Consider the following 23,359-nt stretch of genomic DNA (forward strand, 5'->3'; position numbering starts at 1 on the left):
ATATTCAAACACAGATTTTGCATATACTTATGGAAGCTCACAGTATCTTGTTATTTGCAAGCCACATTCTAAGTGTGAAAGAGTAAGATAAAGACCATGATGGTGGCTCCAGTAAAGACTGATTCATTCAGAGCCGAGGAATATTTAAAAGATCTAATCCTCAAGAACTCTTATTGCAAATGGAGATGCATAACATTAGCATTTGCATTCTGTCACCTGCATATCTATAACATAATCAACAAACAACCAATAAAGCACTTACCTGTAACAGGTGTTATCAGAGGACAGCAGGCAGATATTCTTACATGTGGGCGACGTCATCCATGTAACTCGGTACAGACAGTGCAAATGTGTACTGTCACTTTAAAATTGAGACTGCCCACATCGTGCACACATCAGTGCCTTCTCGCCCTGCCTTGACTCATGGGACCATCAGTTTAGTAAAAAAGCTAAGAAGCCAACTAGGGGAGCAGGGAGGGTTGTGAGAATATCTTCCTGCAGTCCTTGGATAACACTTGTTACAGATAAGTAACTATCCCCCTCTTTTATGAACGCATAGTGCGGGTTTTAGCGCTGGCTGTGGCAGTAACTGTTCCGACGCCCGTAGAATTCTTATGAGTGTCAGAGCAGTTACCGCCACTGCTGGCACTAAAACCCGTGCTATCTGTTCATAAAAGAGGGTGTACGCTTTATCCTAGGACAAGTAGGTAGTATATTCTCACACGTGGGAGTCCCTAGCTAAAAAGTAGTTGGCAATGAATTAGAGAATAAATTTTGTAGAACTCCTTGGCTGAATCAACTATCTCACCTGGAATGATTCTCCAGACAGCAGTGTGATGTGAAGGTATGAACTGAGGATCAAGTAGCTGCTTTATAGATATCTTCAATGAGAGTGCAATGCAGATGAGCTATTGAAGTTGCCATAGCCCTAACTTTATGTGCGGTGATACAACCTTCTAGTGTCAGCCTAGCCCAAGCATGGTGTAGTCCTCCTTGAGATCTAGAGAGCAAAGGCTTGTTAAACATAAAACATGGATGGCAGATAAAGGCCAAAATTAGTAACAGGGTTCCCAAAGAGACCATTCTGAACTTCTGCTTTACTAAGTATTTGTTGAAAGCACAGAGATCTAGGATTGGATGAAGACCTCCAGTCTTCTTTGGTATTAGGAAATACTTAAATGCTTGTGAGGTGTCATCAAAAGCACCAAAGACTGAGCTTGTCATATAATTTCTCATAACAGACACCACACAGATACTACAGAACCATCATGATCAAATCCCAGCGGTCACCACCCTAGCCAACCACTTTAGGAAAAAAATCATCGACTTAAGAGCCTCAATACCCCCTCCTCCATCCAATCTCGAACTCAATCTCAAATCGCAGAATAGTGAATCCAGTGGCGACATGAGCTGGAAGCATTTCGAGCCCCCAGATTGGAACAACTTCCTTGCACTCTTCAACAAATACTCCAAATCAAATTGTCTACTAGATGAATGTCCGTCTCAGTTCATGCAAGATGCAATACCAGAATTTAAAAGGGATCTATTTAACTGGGCAACATACTCTCTCAAAAACAGAACTTACCTGGAAAATATGGGACACATCCTAATCACACCCATACCCAAAGACCAGAAGATCTCGCTCACAATGGCGTCCAACTACAGACCCATAGCGAGCACCCCCTTCTTCACCAAAATGCTGGAAGGGCTGGTCAACTTGGAATTAGTAAATCACTTAGATAAGTTCTCTCTCCTAAATGACCACCAATCAAGATTCAGAAAAGGATTCAGTACTGAGACAGTCCTAGGCTCTCTCCTTAACCACCTATACGACCTTTTCAATCAAGGTTCCAGCACCCTGATCCTACAGTTAGACTTCAGCAGCGCCTTCGATCTCGTGGACCACGAAACAATGCTTAGGTTCTAGATGAAATGGGACTATCAGGAAGAGTATGGACCTGGTTCAAAGGATTCCTAACCAAACGGTCTTATCAAGTGGTCCATGAAGGAACTTACTCTAAACCCTGGAAAAGCCCTTCGGGAGTCCCACAAGGCTCCCCCCTATCTCCCACCTTGTTCAATATATACATCTCCTCCCTAGGCCACCTATTACAAAGGCTTAACCTAACTTATTACATATACGCAGATGACATCTCCATATTAATATCAATAACAAATGTGACCTCAGCCAACTCAAAACATATCTCCTCCATCATGACCGAAATAGAAAAATGGACTTTAAACTTCAAACTGAAACTAAACTCAGAAAAGACAAAGATTTTCCTTGCTAGCCCAAACGAAAAAATCTCCGCAACTACAATACATGTAAATGGCCATGATCACCCAATACTAAAAACCATAAAAATACTGGGAGTCACCCTGGACACCCACTTGACCTTGACCGATCACATAAACTCAGTGACCAAAAAATGCTTCTTCATCCTTTGGAAACTGAAAACCATAAAAAAATACTTCGACCCGCTATCCTTCAGAATATTGGTACAGTCACTGATTTTATCCACCCTGGATTACTACAACATTGTCTACTTGGGGATACCTAAAAAAAATGTGAGAAAACTGAGAATAGTTCAAAATACGGCCATCCGTTTAATATTCGGACTAAAGAAAAGCGATCATGTTAGTCCATTCTACAAACTCCTTCATTGGTTACCAATTGAAGCATGAATTCTGTTCAAATTCTCCTGCTTCTGCTACAAACTAATCTGGGGATTGGCCCCCAGCTACCTACTACCTCACTTTGAATTCCACTCCTCTACCAGGCCTACCAGAAACCGTAACCTCTTTACCTACCCAAATATCACAGGCTGTAGATATCATACCTTCTTTGACAGAACATTCAAATTCCAAGCAGGTAGACTGCACACTTGGCTAGGCTACTTCACCGATGCCGCCAGAGAATCATATAGTGTCTTTAGGAAAGAACTAAAAACCACCCTGTTTAAGAAATTCATAACCTAACCAGACTTCCCTCCTAAAATCAGAGCCTCCTCCCATCCTAAGAAGCCCGTCCACCCTCATCAGCCAAAATTCCACCTTTAATTGTTACCAGTTTGCTCACTGGTGCCCGTCCTCCGTTAATGTACCAAGATAACAAATTAGTTCTCATCAACATTCTTAAGTTATCTTTATCATCTATTCAGTCTTGCACCTTGTAACTCATTGACCGCGCAATCTCCTTTCTCCTTTCCTACTTATGCTCTCAATTTCCGCCGATTGTATAAAGTTACTCATTGTGAAACCGTGTAATTCACTGACCCTGTAATTTTCCTTGTACTATCACAAGATGTTCAATGCTATACTCTGTAATTCGCTGCCTGTACAGCTTTTCTTCATTGTGAACCGCCTAGAAGTCGCAAGATTGTGGCGGTATATAAGAATAAAGTTATTATTATTATTATTTCTAATAAGTCATTAGAAAGATGTTGAAACTCATTTAATTAGTCATCAGGAATAAATTGTTCATAATGAGATAGTTTTTGTATTGACTTCATCTAAAAGATCATTTAAAATTGTAACTCAATATTCTAATAGTTTAACATTGAGTTTAAAAAAGGTTTATGGTCAAATGTGTCTAAAGTTCTTCCTTCTCTATCAGGAGGGGAGCTAATATAGGTTCTGGAGCTGCTAGCCCTCTTTAACACAGACTCTTCAAGGAGTGATTGATCCTGGAAGTGAGGTTTGTCAAATCCTGGGCAAAATTAGGCTCTGAATAAGGAGTCAAGCTTTTGTGGAGCCACAGAAACCAGAAGGGTCACTTCCCAATTTCTAAACATAGTGAGGGGCATAATCGAAAGGAACGTCTAAGTCCATTTTCGTCCAAGTCGCAAGTCGTCCAAAGTAAAAGATAGCTTACGACACATTTTCAAAAATACGTCCAAATTATTTTCCATTTCGAAAATCATCTAACTATACATCTTGCCGATCTGATCGTCCGAGCTGCTAAATCGCCCATCTTTATACCACATTTTCATCCAACTTTTTGTCCAAGGCAAAAATGCCTAGACACAGACATTTTGGACTTGAGAGGGGTCTACAAAGTAATGGACTGGACAACCAGACATGACACCTAAATAGTGGAGTACCTTACAGGGCACTGTTGTGAACTTCACAAAAAGGGTGCCATGTCTTCATCTTACTACAGCTCCCTTACAGGTCATGGTGAGCCCCCCAAACCACCTCCAGAATCCCCTAGACCCACTTATCTACCACCCCAATAGCCCTTATGGCTACAGAAGCCACCTATATGCCAGTACAAAAGGGTTTGGGGGGTGTATAGGGGAGTGTACATGTTTCAATATCAATGCAGTGATTACAGAGGCTTATGGGCATAGGTCCTACTTTCCATGGGTCCTTAACCCACCTCCAAGTTGGCTTAAGATGCCTCTGTGCAGCACGACTAGTCTTTCCTATGCCAGGCTGCCAGGTGATGATGTTCTGGAGGCACAATTTTCAAGTTGTGATTAATATTTTTATGGCGGGGGTTGGTGATCACTGGGGGTAGTATGTGGGGGTCTGTATTATGTGTTTGCAGTGCTTATCTGGTCACTTTAGGTGGGTTTTTGTGATTTAGACCATGTTTTAAATAGTCTAAATCACAACGTCCAAGTTCTGTCGATTCTGTGCTGTATAACTTTTGGTTATATATGCAGTATGACTAAGTCTAAGCCAGCCCACATCCTGCCAAACTCCTGCCCTCAACACTCCTCCTGAAATGCCCCATTTAGCTAAGGCCGTTCAGCCTAGGTCATTTATAAATACGTCCAAAACCCCTTTTTATTATCGGCACTTGGACATATTTTGACAATGTTCGTCTAAGTGCTGACTTAGGCCAGTTTTTAGATGTTTTTCTCTTTCGATTAAGAGCCCCAGTGTCTTTTATTAAGTTATGAAAGGGAAGCTTTAGACAATTCTTTGGCATCTGCTCATAATCTAAATGGTCAAAGAGTTTTGCCCTAGGTTCAGACTCTGACTCCATCTTGATTAGTAGATCTTACCCCATTTGTCTGATAAATTTCATAAATGAGAGGCTCTCTGGAGGTGGTCTCCTGTGAGTAGGTGGGGAAATGAATCTGAATAAATCCCATACAACTCCTTAGCCAAGAGCTCTGGACTTTGAGAGGATGAATGGTGAGACAAATTGGAGTCATATTCCTTCGTGGCATGTGATGGAGATTGGGAGCATTGAAATGTCAATGTCCACTTAACAGGATAATTTAGAATCTCTTATATACTGTACACCTACTTCCTTATCCTCTTCTATTGGGGTAGAGGGATCAAAATACACAACATGCGGTGGAGAAAAAAGAACTCATATCACACCAAGGTACTTATCATATCAGCATAAGCTGCAAAACAAGCAAGTCCTTTAGTCATCATTGGTCATAAAAAAAACTCCACCATTTAAATGCTTGTGCAAATTATCTTCCTCTTTCAACAATAGGAGCAGCACAGTAAGCAAAGAATGAAGATATGGATTTTCAATAGTGGAAATCTAGGCAGCCACTCCAATGAAAAACAGTTCAATTAAAGGCACAAAACGGCTTACAGTGGAAAAATAAATGAAATTCAAACCCAAAGCTTTCCCAGCAGTCTCAAGTCCAGAGTCACAAGCACATTCAAAATATTTGACACATTGAAAAAAACATCCAAACAGTTCTTAGCTCTAATCAGTGTCTGAGAAGGTACTGTTGGACTGGGTGTGCTGCTTAAAGCCACTAGAAGGCTTTGGCATGGAAGTAATGGCCACTGAAGCAAGATCGAAGGACTCAATGGAGATCAAGTAAAATTAAAAAAAGGTCAGCAAAGAGGTTTCAAGTTGCCCGAGGCCTGAAAAAAATTTAAGGGGGGAAAAATGAAATTTTTTTTACAAGAAAAAGAAAGAACTATGAAAATAAATAAAAATAATGAAGAAAAACAATCTCACTAAAGCACATAAACCAAAGTTTGATGTGTTTTTGAAGAACTCCAAAAGAACACAGCTTCTCAGCTCAACAGAAAATTGAGAACTGATGGGAAAGAAGGCACCGGTGCATGCGTGATATGGGCAGCCTCGAGACTTGCAAAAAGTTTAAAGTGACAGTGCACGTTTGCACTGTCCGTACCAGGTTGAATGGAAGACATCGCCCACATGTGAGAATATACAGTCTGCTCATCCTAGGATAAACACACACACAAATTTGTGGAACAATAATTTGTCTGCAGCTTTATTAACTATCACATCATCTTTAACTCATAATTCAATCCAAATAAAACATCAAACATTCCAAAATGACTTCAAAGTCGTAGAGAGTTATTTGGTGACAAAACTGACTTCTTTTAATTTTGTATTTTTAAAACATCATAAACACATAACTCACAGTAAAATCAGGCCGGCCTCTCCTCATAGCAGTGTTGCCTATGAGTGATACATTTTAATTATTTATGACTTTATCTCCTAGCTCTATCTGAGATCAATGCCCCCATTTTCTTCCATTTACTCCATAGCTGCGACCTCTTCACCCCACCCCAAACTCTGCTAACCTCTACCCTAAAACCTAACCACTACCCCAAGAACCATCAAATCTACCACAACAGAAAACAAAACATTTTTTTTTTTTTTTTGGGGGGGGGGAATTACAACAGGTGCCATCAAACCTTCTCCTTCCCTGTTCCTCATAGACTAATCTCTCAAGCCTGCCAAAAGTTTCCACCATAAGAACCTATGAACATAAGTATTACCATACTGGGGCAGACCAAAGGTCCTTCAAGCCCAGTATCCTGTTTCCAACAGTGGCTAGCCCAGGCCCCAAGTACCTTGCTAGATCCTAAGTAGTAAAACATATTCCTAGGATAAGCAGTATAAAATAAGCAGTGGATTTTCTAAGCCATCTCAATAATGACCTATGGACTTTTCTTTTAGGAAATTATCCAAACTTTTTTTTTCTTTTTTTGCTAAGCTAACTGATTTCACCACATTCTCCAGCAACAAATTCTAGAATTTAATTATATGCTGTATCACAAAATATTTTCTCCGGTTTGTTTTAAATCTACTACTTAGTAGCTTCATCACATACTCCCTAGTCCTAGTATTTTTAGAAAGAGTAAACAAGTGATTCACATCTACCCTCTGGTGTACTCTCACAGACATGTCTTTCTCATCTGCTATGACAAAATGTACAAAGTTCTTCCTCTCGCTGCGACCCAACAATGAAGACTACAGCAGTCCAACTGCAAGTTCAGAAACATTGATATATAAGCTTCACAAGAACTAGCACAACATTACCACGACTACTTCTTGAAAAGAAAAACAGAGGCAGTCTATTACTTTTCAATCAGCCCTCATATAATGATGTTTTTTAAACCTATGATTGATGCAATGTGTTTTGGTAGCATGAGATAGAATCATACTGCTACTACATATAAAGCTAGGCCTGATGAAACAATTTGTAATGGCTTTGAATAATGGTTTGTGTATTGAATATATACAATAGCACATATGTTACCTGGACTTACCATGGAAAAACTGAAGGCAGAAATTTTCAATGGTCCACAAATCAGACAATTTATAAATAATCCACATTTCATAGTATCAATGAATGAAATCGAATATGTGCCTGGTATTCATTTGTTCTTTTGGAAAAACTTTCTTGGCAACAAGAAGGCAGACAACTACACACAATTAGTAGAGGATAGGTTCTTATCATTTCAACAGACTAGGCTTAGCACTATCTGCACAGTCACTTAGATAGCTTTCCAGAGAACCTTGGTTACTTAAGCAAAGAGCAAGGTGAAAATTTCACCAAGACATAAGGGTGTGCTTCTGCTCCTGAGCGGCCCTTACTAGAGGACTCACTTTTGGCGGGAGGCACAGGGTCTCCTCTCCTGCTATGTATTACATGTTTTGCTGTTTGCCCTTGTTATATTTTTCCTAGTTTGTATAATTGTTGACTGTGTTATTCCTGTTCTCTTGTCTCCTTAATAAAAAGGATATTTAAAAAAAATACCCAAAACAACAACCAATGGAAGACAGATTCAAAGGAAGAAGGGATGTACACATGATGGCAGACTATAACACTGGCATTCGCATCACTCCTCAATATAATCATTACTAAAGAAGACGCAATAACACTTAGTAATGGCAAAGCATGGGCCGCAGCTTTATTAAACTTATCGATCAATGAATTCATATAAATATAACATTTTCCTACAGAAATAATTCAGTGTAGCTTAACAACCATAAATCTTTTTTGAACTATTGGTGTCAAACTAGCTCAACTCACAAAACTCAAACCCCTTGAGGCTAATCGGTGTCTAATTAGCCCATCTCACCACATTCATCCCATTCCAGCAAACCCCACTTCCCAGAGCAAGACTCATGGTGTCGCAGTCATGCCGGTCACCCATGGCGGTTCCGCACATGAGCAGAATAAGCATATATAATACATAACTTTATAAGCCACACTGTCCACAATTCATCCCCATAGCACATTTCCGCAAAAGCTGCAACCAACCCAACCTCTACCCACCAAAACCAAACTTTCAAAAAATAAAAGAACAAGAGGGCACTCGGAAAAGATAGAAGGGGACAGATTCAAAACGAATGCTAGGAAGTTCTTCTTTACCCAACGTGTGGTGGACACCTGGAATGCGCTTCCAGAGGACGTGATAGGGCAGAGTACAGTAATGGGGTTTAAGAAAGGATTAGACAATTACCTACTGGAAAAGGGGATAGAGGGGTATAGATAGAGGATTACTGCACAGGTACTGGACCTGTTGGGCCGCCGCGAGAGCGGACTGCTGGGCACGATGGACCTCTGGTCTGACCCAGCAGAGGCACTGCTTATGTTCTTATGTTCTTATAACCCAAAACTAGGCAGGCGGGAAGGGAACAAATGTAACCCTACCTACCCACCTCTTCCCACACTCCCACCCTTCCCAAAAATGATTTAGCCCGCCAAATTCCACTTACTCCTACCACAATTCCTCTACCAATCACACTTCTCCTTTCCTAACATCCAATCCTTCTGTCCTAGCACCCCAACAACCAATCCCTGCCACCTTCTACTCCCAATACAAACCCTCTCATTCCAACCCCCCACCCCCTACCCCACTACAACTATAACAGATTCGCTCAGTCACTGTTATCAGCTTACAGTTAATCTGTAAGCTCCCTTATTGGAATCTTATGCGGGATTGTCCTGGTAGATCCCATTCTCGGAAGTCTTACAAAAGGAGCTTCTTGTGTGTCGAATGACTGGAAAGTTTGTATCATAAACTTGTGCTTTTGCTATGAAGTAAGTAGATTTTCATGTTGTACATTTTTCTTTTAATTTTTAATATGTTTCCTTAATGCTTAAAAGATATTAATTTAAACATTGCATTAAAATATCCTGATTTTTTAATGGAAGAGCAGAGTGAAGAGTGGTATATGGTACGTGCTCTTTATCTCTTAAACTAGAGCCGATATGAGAAAACTGGTGCCATTTTTAGAATCTGTGGTCAAATATACCCAGAAACAGGTCTAACATCTGAGGCACCAAATGAGTGTTGGCAAGTATAATCCATATCATACTTCCGCCCTGTTCACAACACTATTGATTGGTGAGTAACATTGGACAAGCAGAGTTACTCACCTGGAAAGAGAAAAAAATGACTAATCCATAATGAAATGAACATGCAGTTACTAGGAAGTAATCTAGAAATGGATATAATTGGGCTTATTCATCTCCTGCAACTCACTTTAATCCTTTCTCCATCAATTTTCAAATGTAGGCTACAAGTCTTTTTACTGACCTGACTAGGCATTAATCATGCCTATAGGAAATTCTTACACTAATTTAGAGTCATTTGCTTGAAAACACCCCCAGTTTCTGAAGTGGAAAATTACAAGTACAGTTATAGGAAGTTGCCATCAGGCCTCATTCCAAACAATAAATCTCTCAATAGGCCATATACAATTTCTACAACTAAAAATAGCTTATACTAATTCTTGGAAAACTACATGCAGAAAAAGTAGAAAGTACAATGAGTCCTAAAATAGAGAATGTAATTCAAGATAATCCTATTGCAATATAAATTTAAGGGCTCCTTTTACGAAGGCGCTGATTGAGAACGAGACCAGAAGGCTTTGAGCATGCGCAAATGCTCAAAGCCAGTCCAGCCCAGCCCAGACCAGAAAAGGGAGGATCTCCAACGCACCGCCCAGCCCAGGCCATGCCAGAAGAGGGAGGATCTTCGAGCACCAGCACTGGTGCCAAGACGGGGTAAAGTTAGTGTCATTGACGTGCTCGGGAGGGGAAAGTAGGATCGCGGTGGAGGGGGGCAACGCGAGCAGGGGGGGATGCCGGATCGCTGGGGGGATGCCGGATCGCAGGGGGGGGAGGGCACTCGTACAGCGAGGCAAGCTCGGTTTACGAGGCACCAGGTTTGCAAATGTTTTGCTTGTCTTGCAAAACACTCGCAAACCGGTGCACTCGTAAACCGAGGTACCACTGTATATAACATCAAGGACAATGTCACAGCAATCTTACCATAAAATAAATTAATGTATCAACAGGAGTAGCATAATATTTAGAACAGAGTACTGAGGACCTGAGGAACCTGGCTCAATCTCACTTCTGCTCCTTGTGATTGCGGACAAGTAACTTAAATCTCCATTACACCAGGTGCACAAATGTAGGGCCTTTTTTACAAAGCTATATAGCTCGGATCGCTGTGTAACTGACCCAAAGCCCATAAGGATTAAAAGGGTTTTGGTGCCACTGTCGTTCGGCAGCTGCAAGCATAACTTTAAAAAAAAAAAAAAGGGGGGGGAGTAGTAAATGACATTTGACAATGAAATATATGTAAATACACTTGAGAAAATGTTTATGTATTTTATTGCTATCTCAATGTTTTAAAAGGCTTAATAATGACAACATAAATAGGATCTGTAAGGGAAAGACAAAAATATTAGATGGTATGAATGGACAGACTATATTCAGCACAATTTAAGAGAAGGTTTATCAGAGCTGGGCATTAAAACCTAGCAGGGCAACTGATGAATATAAACTTAACCAGCAATATTTCTAGTTGCCAAGAAAAATCTCCTGAAATTCAATGCTGTTTACTGGATATGAACCAGCAATTTAGGGCTGCTTTTACAAAGCTGCGCTAGCGGTTTTAGCGCACGCTTAGCACACGCTAAATTGCCCCGCACGCTAGACGCTAACGCCAGCATTGAGCAGGCGTTAGTTCTAGCTGCATAGCGCGGATTTAGCACGCGCTAAAATTCTACGCGTGCTAAAAACGCTATCGCAGCTTTGTAAAAGGAGCCCTAAATTTCTGGATTCGCCACCAACCATGAGAGATAGCCAGGCTGCCTCCTGCAGTCTCAATATCAGGCCCATGATCTTTATCTGCTATTATTGTCTAAGTTTCTATGTTTCAATGTACAGTATATGTTAGACAATCCACTAAGAAGATTGCATTGGGATATATACAGTACACCTTACCTTTAGGCCAAAAATTAAAACAATTGTCAATGAATTCACCAAAGCATTTAAGATGGTGATGTGGCATAGGAAAGAGCATTATTTCTGTATATAAATGGATCATTCACAAAGAGAAGATCAAAAATTCACAAATCCATTCTCATTATTCTGCATTGAGCTAGAGAGAGAGAGAGACAAACATGTCTGCCAAGGGTGGTAATGGTGCAGGACAGTGCAATCAGCAGACGTCAAGCCAACAGAATCAAGGAAACAACTCTTGCCAAAATAAAGGACAAAGCTATGATCGTAAGTTATATTTCATTATAAGACAATGATTGTCGCTTCTAATGTTGATATAGTTTGCAATTATTTTCCTAAGATAAAGGGGTCATATTTCTTTTTTAAGCATATCCTTAATGGCTTGGTCCTAAATCAATGGCCCTGTAACAGAATGATACAGTGCTAGGTAGGAAACCCATGTAATGTTTGCAAGCTTGGATTCAGCACTCTGTGATGGAAGGACAATATAACTGTCTATCAAATAGTGAAGCACATTATCTTTTTTTCTAATCTTATCTATTTATATCCCTTTTACAAACCAGAAGGGAAAACAGTTTATATTGAACGTAGTGATCAGGTACTCAGTATTTTTCTTATCTGTCCCAGCAGGCTCGCAATCTAGCTACAGTATGTGAGGTAATTATCCAGTTTTAAGGTTCATGGAAATAACTCTAGATTCTGTCCAAAGGAAATAGTTATAATGGCTTGTTTACACAGAAAAGTTAAAATTTTGGAGGACGGAAAGCAGGGAGAGGGGCTCTGGCCAATTGTGAATGAAAGACTATTGAATGCATCGGCATCTCCATTTTGCCCTTTCAGTTTAAGTGAAATTACAATAAAAAAGTGGATTACAATAAAATAAGCTGGAAAACAGAACTATAATCAGATAATACCAAGGCTTCACAAACTCAGTCTATATTCTTTTCTGCATTATAGAAACATCTGCAACTAGCCAGGGCAATGCCTGTGGTGGACAGGGGAGTCAGAGCTCACAAAGTTCACAGGTTGTGGTGAATAACTCCTGCCAACAGAAAGGTCAAGTGTCTGGACGTAAGTTTTGTTCCATTGTAATATTTTTCTTTGAAGCAATTTAAATGTTATTAATTATCTTTAGAGATGTTTACATTCATAGAATCATAAAGGAGTTGTTCTCTCTCTTCAGAAACATCTACATCTGGTCAGGGCAGTAGCTGTGGAGGACAGCAGAGCCAGAGCTCACAGGTTGCAACTGGCTCCTGTCAACAGAAAGGTCAAGTGTCTGGACGTAAGTTTTGTTTCATTGCAATACTTTTTCTTAGAAATTATTTAAAAGTTATTGATTGATCTTTAGAGATGTTTAGAATCATAATTTCTTTTCTGTTCTCTCTCTTCAGAAACATCTACATCTGGTCAGGGCAGTGGCTGTGGAGGACAGCAGAGCCAGAGCTCACAGAGTTCTCAGGTTGTAGTGAATAACTCCTCCCAACACAAAGGTCAAGTGTCTGGACGTAAGTTTTGTTTCATTGCAAATCTTAATTTGTAGAAACTATTTATAATTTTTGTTTGATTATTAGAGATATTTACATTTATAAAATAACGGCCCCTTATTGGTTTTATATCTTCAGAAACATCTACATCTGTTCAGGTTAGTGGCTGTGGAGGACAGCAGAGCCAGAGCTCCCAGATTTCAGTAAATAACTCCTGCCAAAAGATTAGTCAAGTCTCTGGACGTAAGTTTTAATTTATTACAGTCACTTTTTCCATAGAATCTGCTTTTAAACTGTTGTGATATCGTTTTGGATTTCTGCATTCACAACCATTAAAATGATTTAATACAAGGATAGATCGTTATTTTACTGATAATGTAATTGTATTGAATATCATTAAAGAGTAAAGGTTCTTTATTTAAATGTTTATTTTACAATTAATGTTGACACAAATTGAATTTGGAATATTACATTGGTATTGTTTCTATCACCAAACAATTAAATCTACTACAGAGGGTTTTAAATTGATACACCAAAACAAAATTGATATGTGGTTTTTGGCCAAGGTTTATTGGTCAGAGTATGAAGCTATCTTTTAAAAAGTTAAATTGGGGATTAAACATTAGGAGATTATGAAAATAAGGCTCTTCCACAGCAAGATTCCTCAGAATCATACTTCATATTCTGTTCCATTCTTTTTTTATCAGAAACAACTACATCTGTCCAGGGTAGTGGCTGTGGAGGACAGTCAAGTCAGAGCTCACATGTTGTAGCTGGCTCCTGCCAACAGAAAGGCCAACTCTCTGGGCATGTTTTAATGGATTTTTTTTACAATTGTCTATTGTCTATAGAAAATCATTACTGTGCTATCTTTGGGTCTGCTTACATGCAAGGGACCGTTGAAAAATCTCTGCCGAACCAAGAAGAGAATGGTGTGGAGCCATGAAACTTATGTTATTCCACACTTTTCTTAACACTTTTTGTTTCAGTGATATAAAGTGAAATGAAAAGTGTCAAGAAAAGTGTGGAATAACTTGTAAGTTTCATGGCTTCACACAACTCTCTTCTTGGTTGGGCTAAGAACTTTTCAGCTCTGAAAATGTATCAATGCAATCCAAGTGTAACACTCCCTTAGTGGAAAGCACTAAGGGAGTGTTACACTTGGATGAGAACATCTGCTTTTCAGTGGTGTCTTCTAATATTCAGAGATCCTTGTTTTCTGAAACCTCATAAATTGCTTGTTGAAATATTCATGACAAAATAGCATTTTATTTAATTTTACTAAACATGTGATTGTTCATAGTCTATTCTTAATGGCATACTTTCATGACAGAGATTTGACCAATTATTAAATTATATTGTAAAGATATTGTTATTTAAGGAATTGTAGTTTCAGATTTCAGGAAATTGTCCTCATGTTGCATAGAATTTATAATTCCAGGTATGAAAGGAGACCCAATTATGACTGAACAATAAAACCTGCTGTTTAATTTTAGATTAAATTTAAATCAAGTGGCCAAACATTTGAAATTTGTGGCTATCCTATAAAAAGTTACAAATGAGCAGCAAACTTCAGGTGCAAATCAGCACTGAATCAAACACCTTTTGTTTTATTCTATTTTATCAGAAACATCTACATCTGTCCAGGGCAGTAGCTGTGGAGGACAGTCAAGTCAGAGTTCCCATAGCTCTCAAGCTGGAGTTGGCAGTCTCTGGACGTAAGTTTTAATGCATTGGAACAATTTTCCATAGAAAATATTTTATAAGCGACAATGCAATTTTGTTTAATTTCACTCAAGATTTAAGTATCTTAAAATCACATTTCCTCCTGTTGTGCTTTGTGTATCTTGAGTCAAGTTCATCTTCCAAGGGTTGTTATGATGTAGGTCAGTGTGATCAGATATCACAGTACTCATAGAATGTAGCTTTTGATTCATTCCAAAATAAAGAAAAAAAAAAAATGATGCAACAAATTTAGTATACAGAAAAATGAACCCTAGTGGCCATTTTGACCAGGTACTTGCTAGACACCAGGGACATAGGAAGGTAGCCCTGGGAGACTTGAGAGGATGTGAAATTTATATAATCAGAAAATATTCAAGATGAAGGGTCCGTAAGATAATTGTACCTAACTCCTTTAAGAAGCAGCCCAGAAGCATTGGGCTATGACTTTTTGAAGCCCAGTGAATCAGAGTTGGCAAAATAACTCCAGTATTTATGGTATACTTATGGCATCCAGTGCATAGTAATGAGGTGTTTTGCCTATACTTGATTGCTTTGTCCCTTCTTAGTGGTTACACTGAAGTTACTTTGCTAACCCTATGTTAGATTGTTAGATAATTATTCCATAACTTTGACTATTTTGTAGAACAAGTCATGGTTCTTATAGCTTTTTTTAATTTCTGACTTTAGAGTTTCAGTGGCTGAATTTATAAGTTTACATTAATTTTCCAGTAGATTACAACTTCACACAATTCTATCCTGAGCACATAAATAAGGCCTCAGTAATAATTATTCCAACTCAGCAAAGTAATTTTAAACAGATTTTCATACAGACAGTTTGAGTATATTATTCTAAGGGCTCCTTTTACTAAGCCGCGTTAGGGCTTTAACGCGCGGAATAGCGTGTGCTAAATTGCTGTGCGCACTAGACCTTAATGCCAGTATTGAGCTGGCGTTAGTTCTAGCCATGTAGCATGGGTTTAGCGTGCACTAAAATGCTGCATGCGCTAAAAACGCTAACGCAGCTTAGTAAAAGGAGCCCTAAATTTCCAACTCAAATCCTCATTGATCCCTTATTAATTTTATGTCTATTTTCTCCAAGCTTATTACACACACAGTTTTAACTACTAGCTTAGTGCAAATGTATACTGTGACTTATATTTCAAATTTGTGGCTCATTTTATTGAAAATAAATAAGGCAGCAAATTGTCCCCCCATAAGAATTAGATCAGCATCGGAGCAGTTACCGCCGCTAAAACCCACGCTACGGGTTAGTAAAGGAGGAGGTGTGAGAGCTAAGATAATTCTTATAGATTGTGGAAAGCACTACGGGAGTGTTACACTTGGATGAGAACATCTGTTTTTCAGTGTTTTCTGAAACCTCATAAATTGCTTGTTGAAATATAATTAAAAATAAGTTAACAAGCTAAGGGCACCTTTTACAAAGCAACAGTGCCTGCTGCTGTGGTAATCGCTCCGACGCCCATAGGGATTTAATGGATGTCGTAACATTTGCCATGTGGCAGCCTCTGCCACAGCTTTGTCAAAGGAGGGGGGTCAAATAGGAAACAGCTTTTGCATTTATAATTTTTTTTTCCATTCTTTAATTTTTAGCAGGTTCTGTACTTATCTCAAAGGCCTAGGATTCTTCCCATGTTTAGGGCTGATGATATAAATGAGTTAATAGCATCTATATAGTAATAAATAAATAAACAGAATGTATTTATAACTATACCTATTTTAGGGACTATGCACCAATATTCTGTTCTTTGTTCCAAGTGGGTGTCAAAACACAGACCAGCAGAAGCAATGCACAGGTGGATCAAAGAAGTAAAAAGTCTATTCTGAAACTTCCCTTTCCACAAATCAGAATCAAGCATGTTTAAATTGGCAATTATTCTGATTTCAAAAGATTAGTCTTTAATGTTAATACCAAACAATATCTTGTCATCAAAAATCCCTTGTTTTCCTGAAATAATAAAGCAATCCTAATGATTGAAACATACCATACATCTCTTTATACAAAACTCTATGGGGGTAATAATTTAAAAAAAAAAAAAGTTTAAAAAGTGTCCTAAATGGCTACTTGGACGATCAAAAAGCCTGATCGTCCAAGTACCTATAACCAAAGCTGGTTTTTAGATGTATCTAAAACCAACTTAGGCCTTTCCCCTGCCTCTAAACACACAGAGAGAAAAGAGGTGTGTTTAGAGGAGGGGAAAGGGCAGGCAGTGGGCGGGAGGTGGGCCGACCTACACCTAGCCGTACAACAGGTATAACCAATACAGTTTAGTCAGCACTTAGACCTTTTTCACTTAGACGAAATAAAATCAGGTCTAAGTGCCGAAAAACGGGCCGCTGAGCTGATGGCCGCTGGCGCCATCGGTTCAACGGCCCGGCAACCTAACCATCACGGCAGGAGAGATGCCTCATCTCCCCTACCGTGATGCCATCACTCTTCTACCCGAACTGCCGCGACCCGCGGCAGTTCGGGTAGAGGAGTGATGGCATCGCGGTAGGGGAGATGAAGCATCTTTCCTGCCGCGATGCATCACTCCCCCCCATACACACAACATCGGAGCAAGAGGGAGCTCAAGCCCTCTTGCCCCAGCCAACCGCAGCACCCCCGACACGATCGGGGCAAGAGGGAGCCCAAGCCCTCTTGCCCTGCCGACTCCCCAACAATATCGGGCCAGGAGGGAGCCCAAACCCTCCTGGCCCAGCTGATCCTGACCCCCCCCCCCGAGGGAGCCCAAACCTTCCTGACCACGGTGACCCCCTACACCCACCCCGCACTACATTACGGGCAAGAGGGATCCCAGGCCCTCCTGCCCTCGATGCAAACCCCCCTCCCCCAATGACCGCCCCCTCCAAGAACCTCCGACAACCCCCCCAGCCGACCTGCGACACCCCTGGCCGACCCCCACGACACCCCCACCCCCCTTTCCCGTACCTTTGGTTCAGTTGGCCGGACAGACGGGAGCCAAACCCGCCTGTCCGGCAGGCAGCCAACGACGGAATGAGGCCGGATTAGCCCATCCGTCCCAAAGCCCCGCCTACTGGTGGGGCCTAAGGTGCCTGGGCCAATCAGAATAGGCCCGGGAGCCTTAGGCCCCTCCTGGAGGTGTGGCCTGAGGCACATGGGCCCAACCTGACCATGTGCCCAAGGCCCCACCCCCAGGAAAGGCTCCCGGGCCTATTCTGATCTAGAAACAGGGACAAAGTGCGAAATAATAAAATTCGCAGATGACACCAAACTATTTAGTGGAGTTAGGACTAAAGAGGACTGCGAAGATTTAGAAAGGGACCTGAACAAACTAGGAGAGTGGAAGACGAGATGGCAGATGAAGTTTAATGTAGAGAAATGTAAAGTCTTGCATGTAGGAAACAGAAACCCGAGGTACAGCTATACGATGGGAGGGCTGGTAATGGTTGAAAGTACCCAAGAAAAGGACTTGGGATAATAGTGGACAAGACAATGAAGCCATCGGCACAGTGTGCAGCAGCTTCTAAGAAGGCAAGTAGAATGCTAGCTACTATCAAGAAAGGCATTACAACCAGAACGAAAGAAGTTATCCTGCCGTTGTATCGGGCGATGGTGTGCCCGCATCTGGAGTACTGCGTTCAATATTGGTCACCGTATTTTAAGAAGGATATGGCAATACTCAAGAGAGTTCAGAAAAGAGTGACGCAATTGATAAAAGGTATAGAAAACCTTTCATATGCTGAAAGATTAGAGAAACTGGGGCTGTTGCTTAATGTCTTACCATCTAAAGCAGTATTTCCTTGTCTACCCTCTGCCCCTTCATCTCCATTAGCCTTTACCTACCTACAGATGTTTGTCACCTCACTCCGTTTTGCTCGCCCTTTAGCCCCAGGTTTACCATCTGTCCTCCCAACTTCCTCAGGGCCTTTACCCTCATCACCATCCCATTATTCAGCCCTAGCACAGCAGGCGCTTTTACTGCAGCTCATTTCCAGCATTCACCATGTTGAAAGTAGCTTCACTCTGGCCACTGAAGCCTTTCCTCAGCTGAATCCCCCCTAGCCAGACCCTAGCAGGTGGAAGGCTGTGACAGCCACAAAGAAAGATAGAGAGGCCACTTTGAGTACTCTATCTGCTAGTAACTGCTTGCAGTGGGTGGTAGGCCAGCATTGGTCTGAAGTACAGATACAAGCTGCAGACACAAGCAAGCAGAGCAGATACCATATGTTCTTAGGTTCATACCATATAGTTTCTTATATTCTGCAATTTTCAACAAGGAATCATTGCGGCTTACAATAAAATTTGCGGCTTACAATAAAATTATTACAATATCAGATTATAGAGAGTATATTGGATAGAGATCAGTCATTATAAGAAGAAAAGATAAGTCTTTAACCTTCTTCTGAAGCTGTAATAGGAAGGGTCTCTGGGCCCAAAGCATCCGCCTCTGTACCCCTTATCCCTCCTCATGTCCAGTTTCACTCCTCACTTTTCCCAAATTCTCCTGCACCTCCAACAACAGCAGCCTTCTGCAGGTGGGCCAAAACATTGAAAGTCACAATCGCCTGAACAGCATCATACCCAGGCTGTGCCCTAAGAAGTGCCTCCCCTCCACTGGCCGGAAGGGCAAAATGAGTGTGTGTGTGTTTAGAACTATTAGGGATGAAGAGATCAAGCACTACATGGCACGTGGGACCTCTCAGAGAGAGAAAGAGATAATGGTTACTGTGGATGGGCAGACTAGATGGGCCATCATGTTTCTATGTGGGTATAATGCAAATATGCTGGTGGATTGTACTAAGGACCTCATACACACTGTGTCCATCATGGTATAACACAGGTTTGTAAGTGTTTAAACTAGTGTGTGTATGACAGAGGGAAGTGGGTGGAATTGAAGGAGTCTGGGACTGGTTTTCCTAAGTGTTGAACTAAGTTTTCTCTTTAATAAAATGCTGAATTATGTTTAGCTGCAGACCTAACTTATCTCATATTCTACCCTGCCTGTACTGGGTATTAGCTTGGACATTCTAACTTGTTATGGCTATCTCAGCATAAACGACATGACTGCAGGGCTTAGATAAGTGACCTGCTAATGACCTCCTAGTGTGAGCTTAGCACCAATGATTGTTAAGAAAAGTAACACGTGAAAAGTTTTTTCTAGAATTCAGTATAGCCAGAAGAATGTATAAATATCTCTATAACTTCCTGTTTTCGGAACTTCTGAAGCCAGCTTGGAGCTCAGGAGTCGCATATGTATGCTAATAAAAACTGTTGTTTTCTTCAAGACTCTAAGTTTTGTGGCTTCCCAAAGTGACCTTTCATTTGGTTTCCGAACAGGGACTTGAAGGTCTTTTGACAACCGGCTACTCGATTGGTCACTTGTGTCTGGTCTGAGAACCGACCTGTCTGCTAAGCCGGCTTAATTCCTCTTGGAATTTGTAGACCTTGTGGTCCAAGAGCTTACAATCTAATTTGAACAGACATGACATCTCGTGGTTGGGGTGTTTCTAGAAGAAGGAAAAAAGCCCAGTTTTATCATGATATTGGTTAATCAAATTAAAGTAGAAGGGCAAGACATTCTTCTAAATTAATATGGATTGGAAATATTTAACTGAGGATCAAAGTGTGACATTAAGAAAATGCTTAAAGAAGCATAAATAGTTTTCTCTTTTTATCATAATGGTATCAGATTTAGTATTGCATTAGATCGGGAAATGCAGCACCTTTCAAATTGCCCTATCCAAAGGGTTTCATCACACATCTGTGTTTGAAGATACACATTATTAACCATCTATAAAGGAGGCTAGTCAGTAGGTGATTCACTGGTGACCTGTCAAAAGCGCGCCGGACAAAAGATGCGCTGATAATCCCGCGGTAATATTTGCGTGCAGGACAGATGTGTGCTACCTTTCAGGGCTTCCCCTTTGCGCTGTGAGGGGGAAAAAGCCTCCCACTAAACTTACAAGTACGCATGCTCTTGTTGGGGGGAACCCCCTCCCCCACTACACTGAAAACTCCCTAAGAGTGTGAAAACTCCCAAAGGGAGTGTGAGCACTTCTAAGTTTACTGGGGGGGTTGGGGGGTTTCCCACCCATACCCCCACTCACAGCGCAAATGGAAAGCTCTCAAAGACCAGGAAACGTTGGCGCACATTTGTCATGCATGCAAATGTCATTGTGTGATTGTTGACGCGCTTTAGTTATGGTACCAATTCACTCCCAAAGATTTACTACAATACCTGGTTGACCAAGACTGTTATGAACCAACATACCCGAGGCCTAGGTTTTAAAAAGATATAGTGCTCCTTTTACTAAATGGCGGTAAAGGCAGGCTATTTAAATGCGTCAGTGCTCATAAGTATACACAAAATCAGTGTTGAAAATAGACATTAATAACCATCTATAAAGGAAGCTAGTCAGTAGGAGATTTACTCCCAAAGATTTACTACAACTGTCTGTAACTGGTATGTCCTATATTGTGTATGAAATATTGTAACTCGTTCTGGACCTTTTTGGGAGGACAGGCTAAAAAAAACAAATAAATACATAAATAAAATCTGTTTGACCAAGACTGTTGTGAAACCAGCAGACCTGAGGCCTGGGTGTTAAACATATATAGTTTTTTTTATAAAGAGATAAGCAGACAAATATGATATGCTTCAGTCATTAGGATTGCTTTATTGTTTCAAGGAAACAGTGTATTGAGCAAGGGATTTTTGATGACAAGATATTGTTTGGTATTAACAATCTTTTGAAATCTGAATAATTGCCAATTTAAACAAAGAGGATAACATGCTTGATTCTTATTTGTGGAAAGGGAAGCTTCAGTGTTGCCTTTTCACTTCTTTGATCCACCTGTGCATTGCTTCTGCTGGTCTGTGTTTTGACATCCACCTGGAATAAGAAACAGAATACTGATGCATGCTCACTAATACTTTCTTCACTAAAATAGGTATAATTATAAATACATTCTGCTTATTTATTTATTTATTACTAATTAAATGCTATTCACTCATTTACTTCATCAGCCATAAACATGGGAAGAAACCTGGGCCTCAGAGATAAGCACAGAATTATCTGCTAAAAATTATCTGCTAAAAAATATTTCTTTTTAAAGACGCTTTTGATGCACAATCGTCCTTCTAAGGATGCTTTAAGACGTTAGCTCGGCCTTTTCGTCCGACCCTCTGGTTTTTCCCCTCCTTTTAAGAACATAAGAAGTTGCCTCCACTGGGTCAGACCAGAGGTCCATCCTGCCCAGCGGTCCGCTCCCGCGGCGGCCCATCAGGTCCGCGACCTGTGACATGGTTACTGACCACTTCTATAACCTACCTCAAGTTCTATCTGTACCCCTCTATCCCCTTATCCTCCAGGAACCTATCCAAACCTTCCTTGAACCCCTGTACAGAGTTCTGGCTTATCACCTCCTCCGGAAGCTTGTTCCATGTGTCCACCACCCTCTGGGTAAAAAAGAACTTCCTAGCATTTGTTCTAAACCTGTCCCCTTTCAATTTCTCCGAGTGACCCCTAGTGCTTTTGTTCTTTCCTATATTAATACTGTAGTTCATCCCCTTTTTTTTTCCTATTCGGAATACCAGTTAGTCATTGTCTTCTCATATGTCTCTATATTATGTTTAAGTGTCTATGGTTTAGTTTTCTCTTCCCTTTTTTGTTTAGTTTTGATTTGTTTTATTTTTTATTTTAAACTATGTATAATCGCTTTGAATATTGATAAGACAGGACATCAAATTTTAATAAACTTGATAAAAATTTAGGAATGGGAAAAAAATTATAAATGCGACAGTTGTCAGTTATTTTACACCCCCTTCCCCCTCTATACAAAGCCATGGTAGAGGCTGCCACGCGCCAAATTATTTGATGCCCATTAAATCCCTATGGGCATCGAAGCGGTTACCACAACAGCAGCCACTAATGGGACTTTGTAAAAGCAGCCTTTAGTTTATTATGTTCAATAGTTTAAAACATATTTTTAATTATATTTCAACAAGCAATTTATGAGGCCTCAGAAGTCAAGAATCTGAATATTAGAAGACATCACTACAAAAGAGAAGCTCTGACAAGTGTAGCACTCCCTTACCCCCTTACACTCCAGGGTGTCAATCACACGACAGTGGTAGTTAGAGAATCGTGCCTGATTCACGCACAGATAGGCGGCTAAAATGTAGGCCTGAAAAACCTGGCCTATTTTTCAACTGCCTATCTTTGCTGGGGGATACTGAAACTAGACTGCAACTTGCCATCAGCTGATTACCACTTATCTATGCATGAATCATGCCTACGTAGGTGTTTTAGGCCTCTTCCATTTCTAACAACATTTTTCAATTAATTTATGTGTTGGGAGGGTGCCTACAGGTGACAGTTTTTAGAATTTCCCCTCTAGTGCTTTCAAGTTTCAAGTTTATTAGGTATTTATATTCCACCTATCAAGGTTTATCTAAGCGGTTTTACAATCAGGTACTCAAACATTTTCCCTATCTGTCCTAGTAGGCTCACAAACTATCTAATGTACCTGGGGCCATGGAGGACAGAGTGGCATGCTCAGGGTCACAAGGAGCAGCGTGGGGTTTGAACCCACAACCCCAGGGTGCTGAAGCTGTTAGATCTAACCACTGCACCACACATTCCTCCTTTCCA

At 40.6% G+C, this 23,359-nt stretch overlaps 2 protein-coding genes across 5 annotated transcripts in view; both read right to left on the minus strand.

Annotated features, from left to right (window-relative positions):
* LOC117359853 (hornerin-like) overlaps window positions 1-23,359 on the minus strand; it is a 153,108-nt gene that overhangs the window by 51,118 nt on the left and 78,631 nt on the right. The window lies entirely within an intron of this gene.
* The window catches only part of LOC117359856 (hornerin-like), a 74,449-nt gene continuing 72,522 nt past the window's right edge, over window positions 21,433-23,359 (minus strand). The window contains exon 9 of the mRNA XM_033943239.1: window positions 21,433-21,598. Within this exon, the coding sequence (XP_033799130.1) occupies window positions 21,543-21,598 (56 nt within the window). The 3' untranslated portion in view covers window positions 21,433-21,542. The remainder of the gene's footprint in view (window positions 21,599-23,359) is intronic.

This window comes from Geotrypetes seraphini, chromosome 4 (genome assembly GCF_902459505.1).
Source record: "Geotrypetes seraphini chromosome 4, aGeoSer1.1, whole genome shotgun sequence".
NCBI lineage: Eukaryota > Metazoa > Chordata > Amphibia > Gymnophiona > Dermophiidae > Geotrypetes > Geotrypetes seraphini.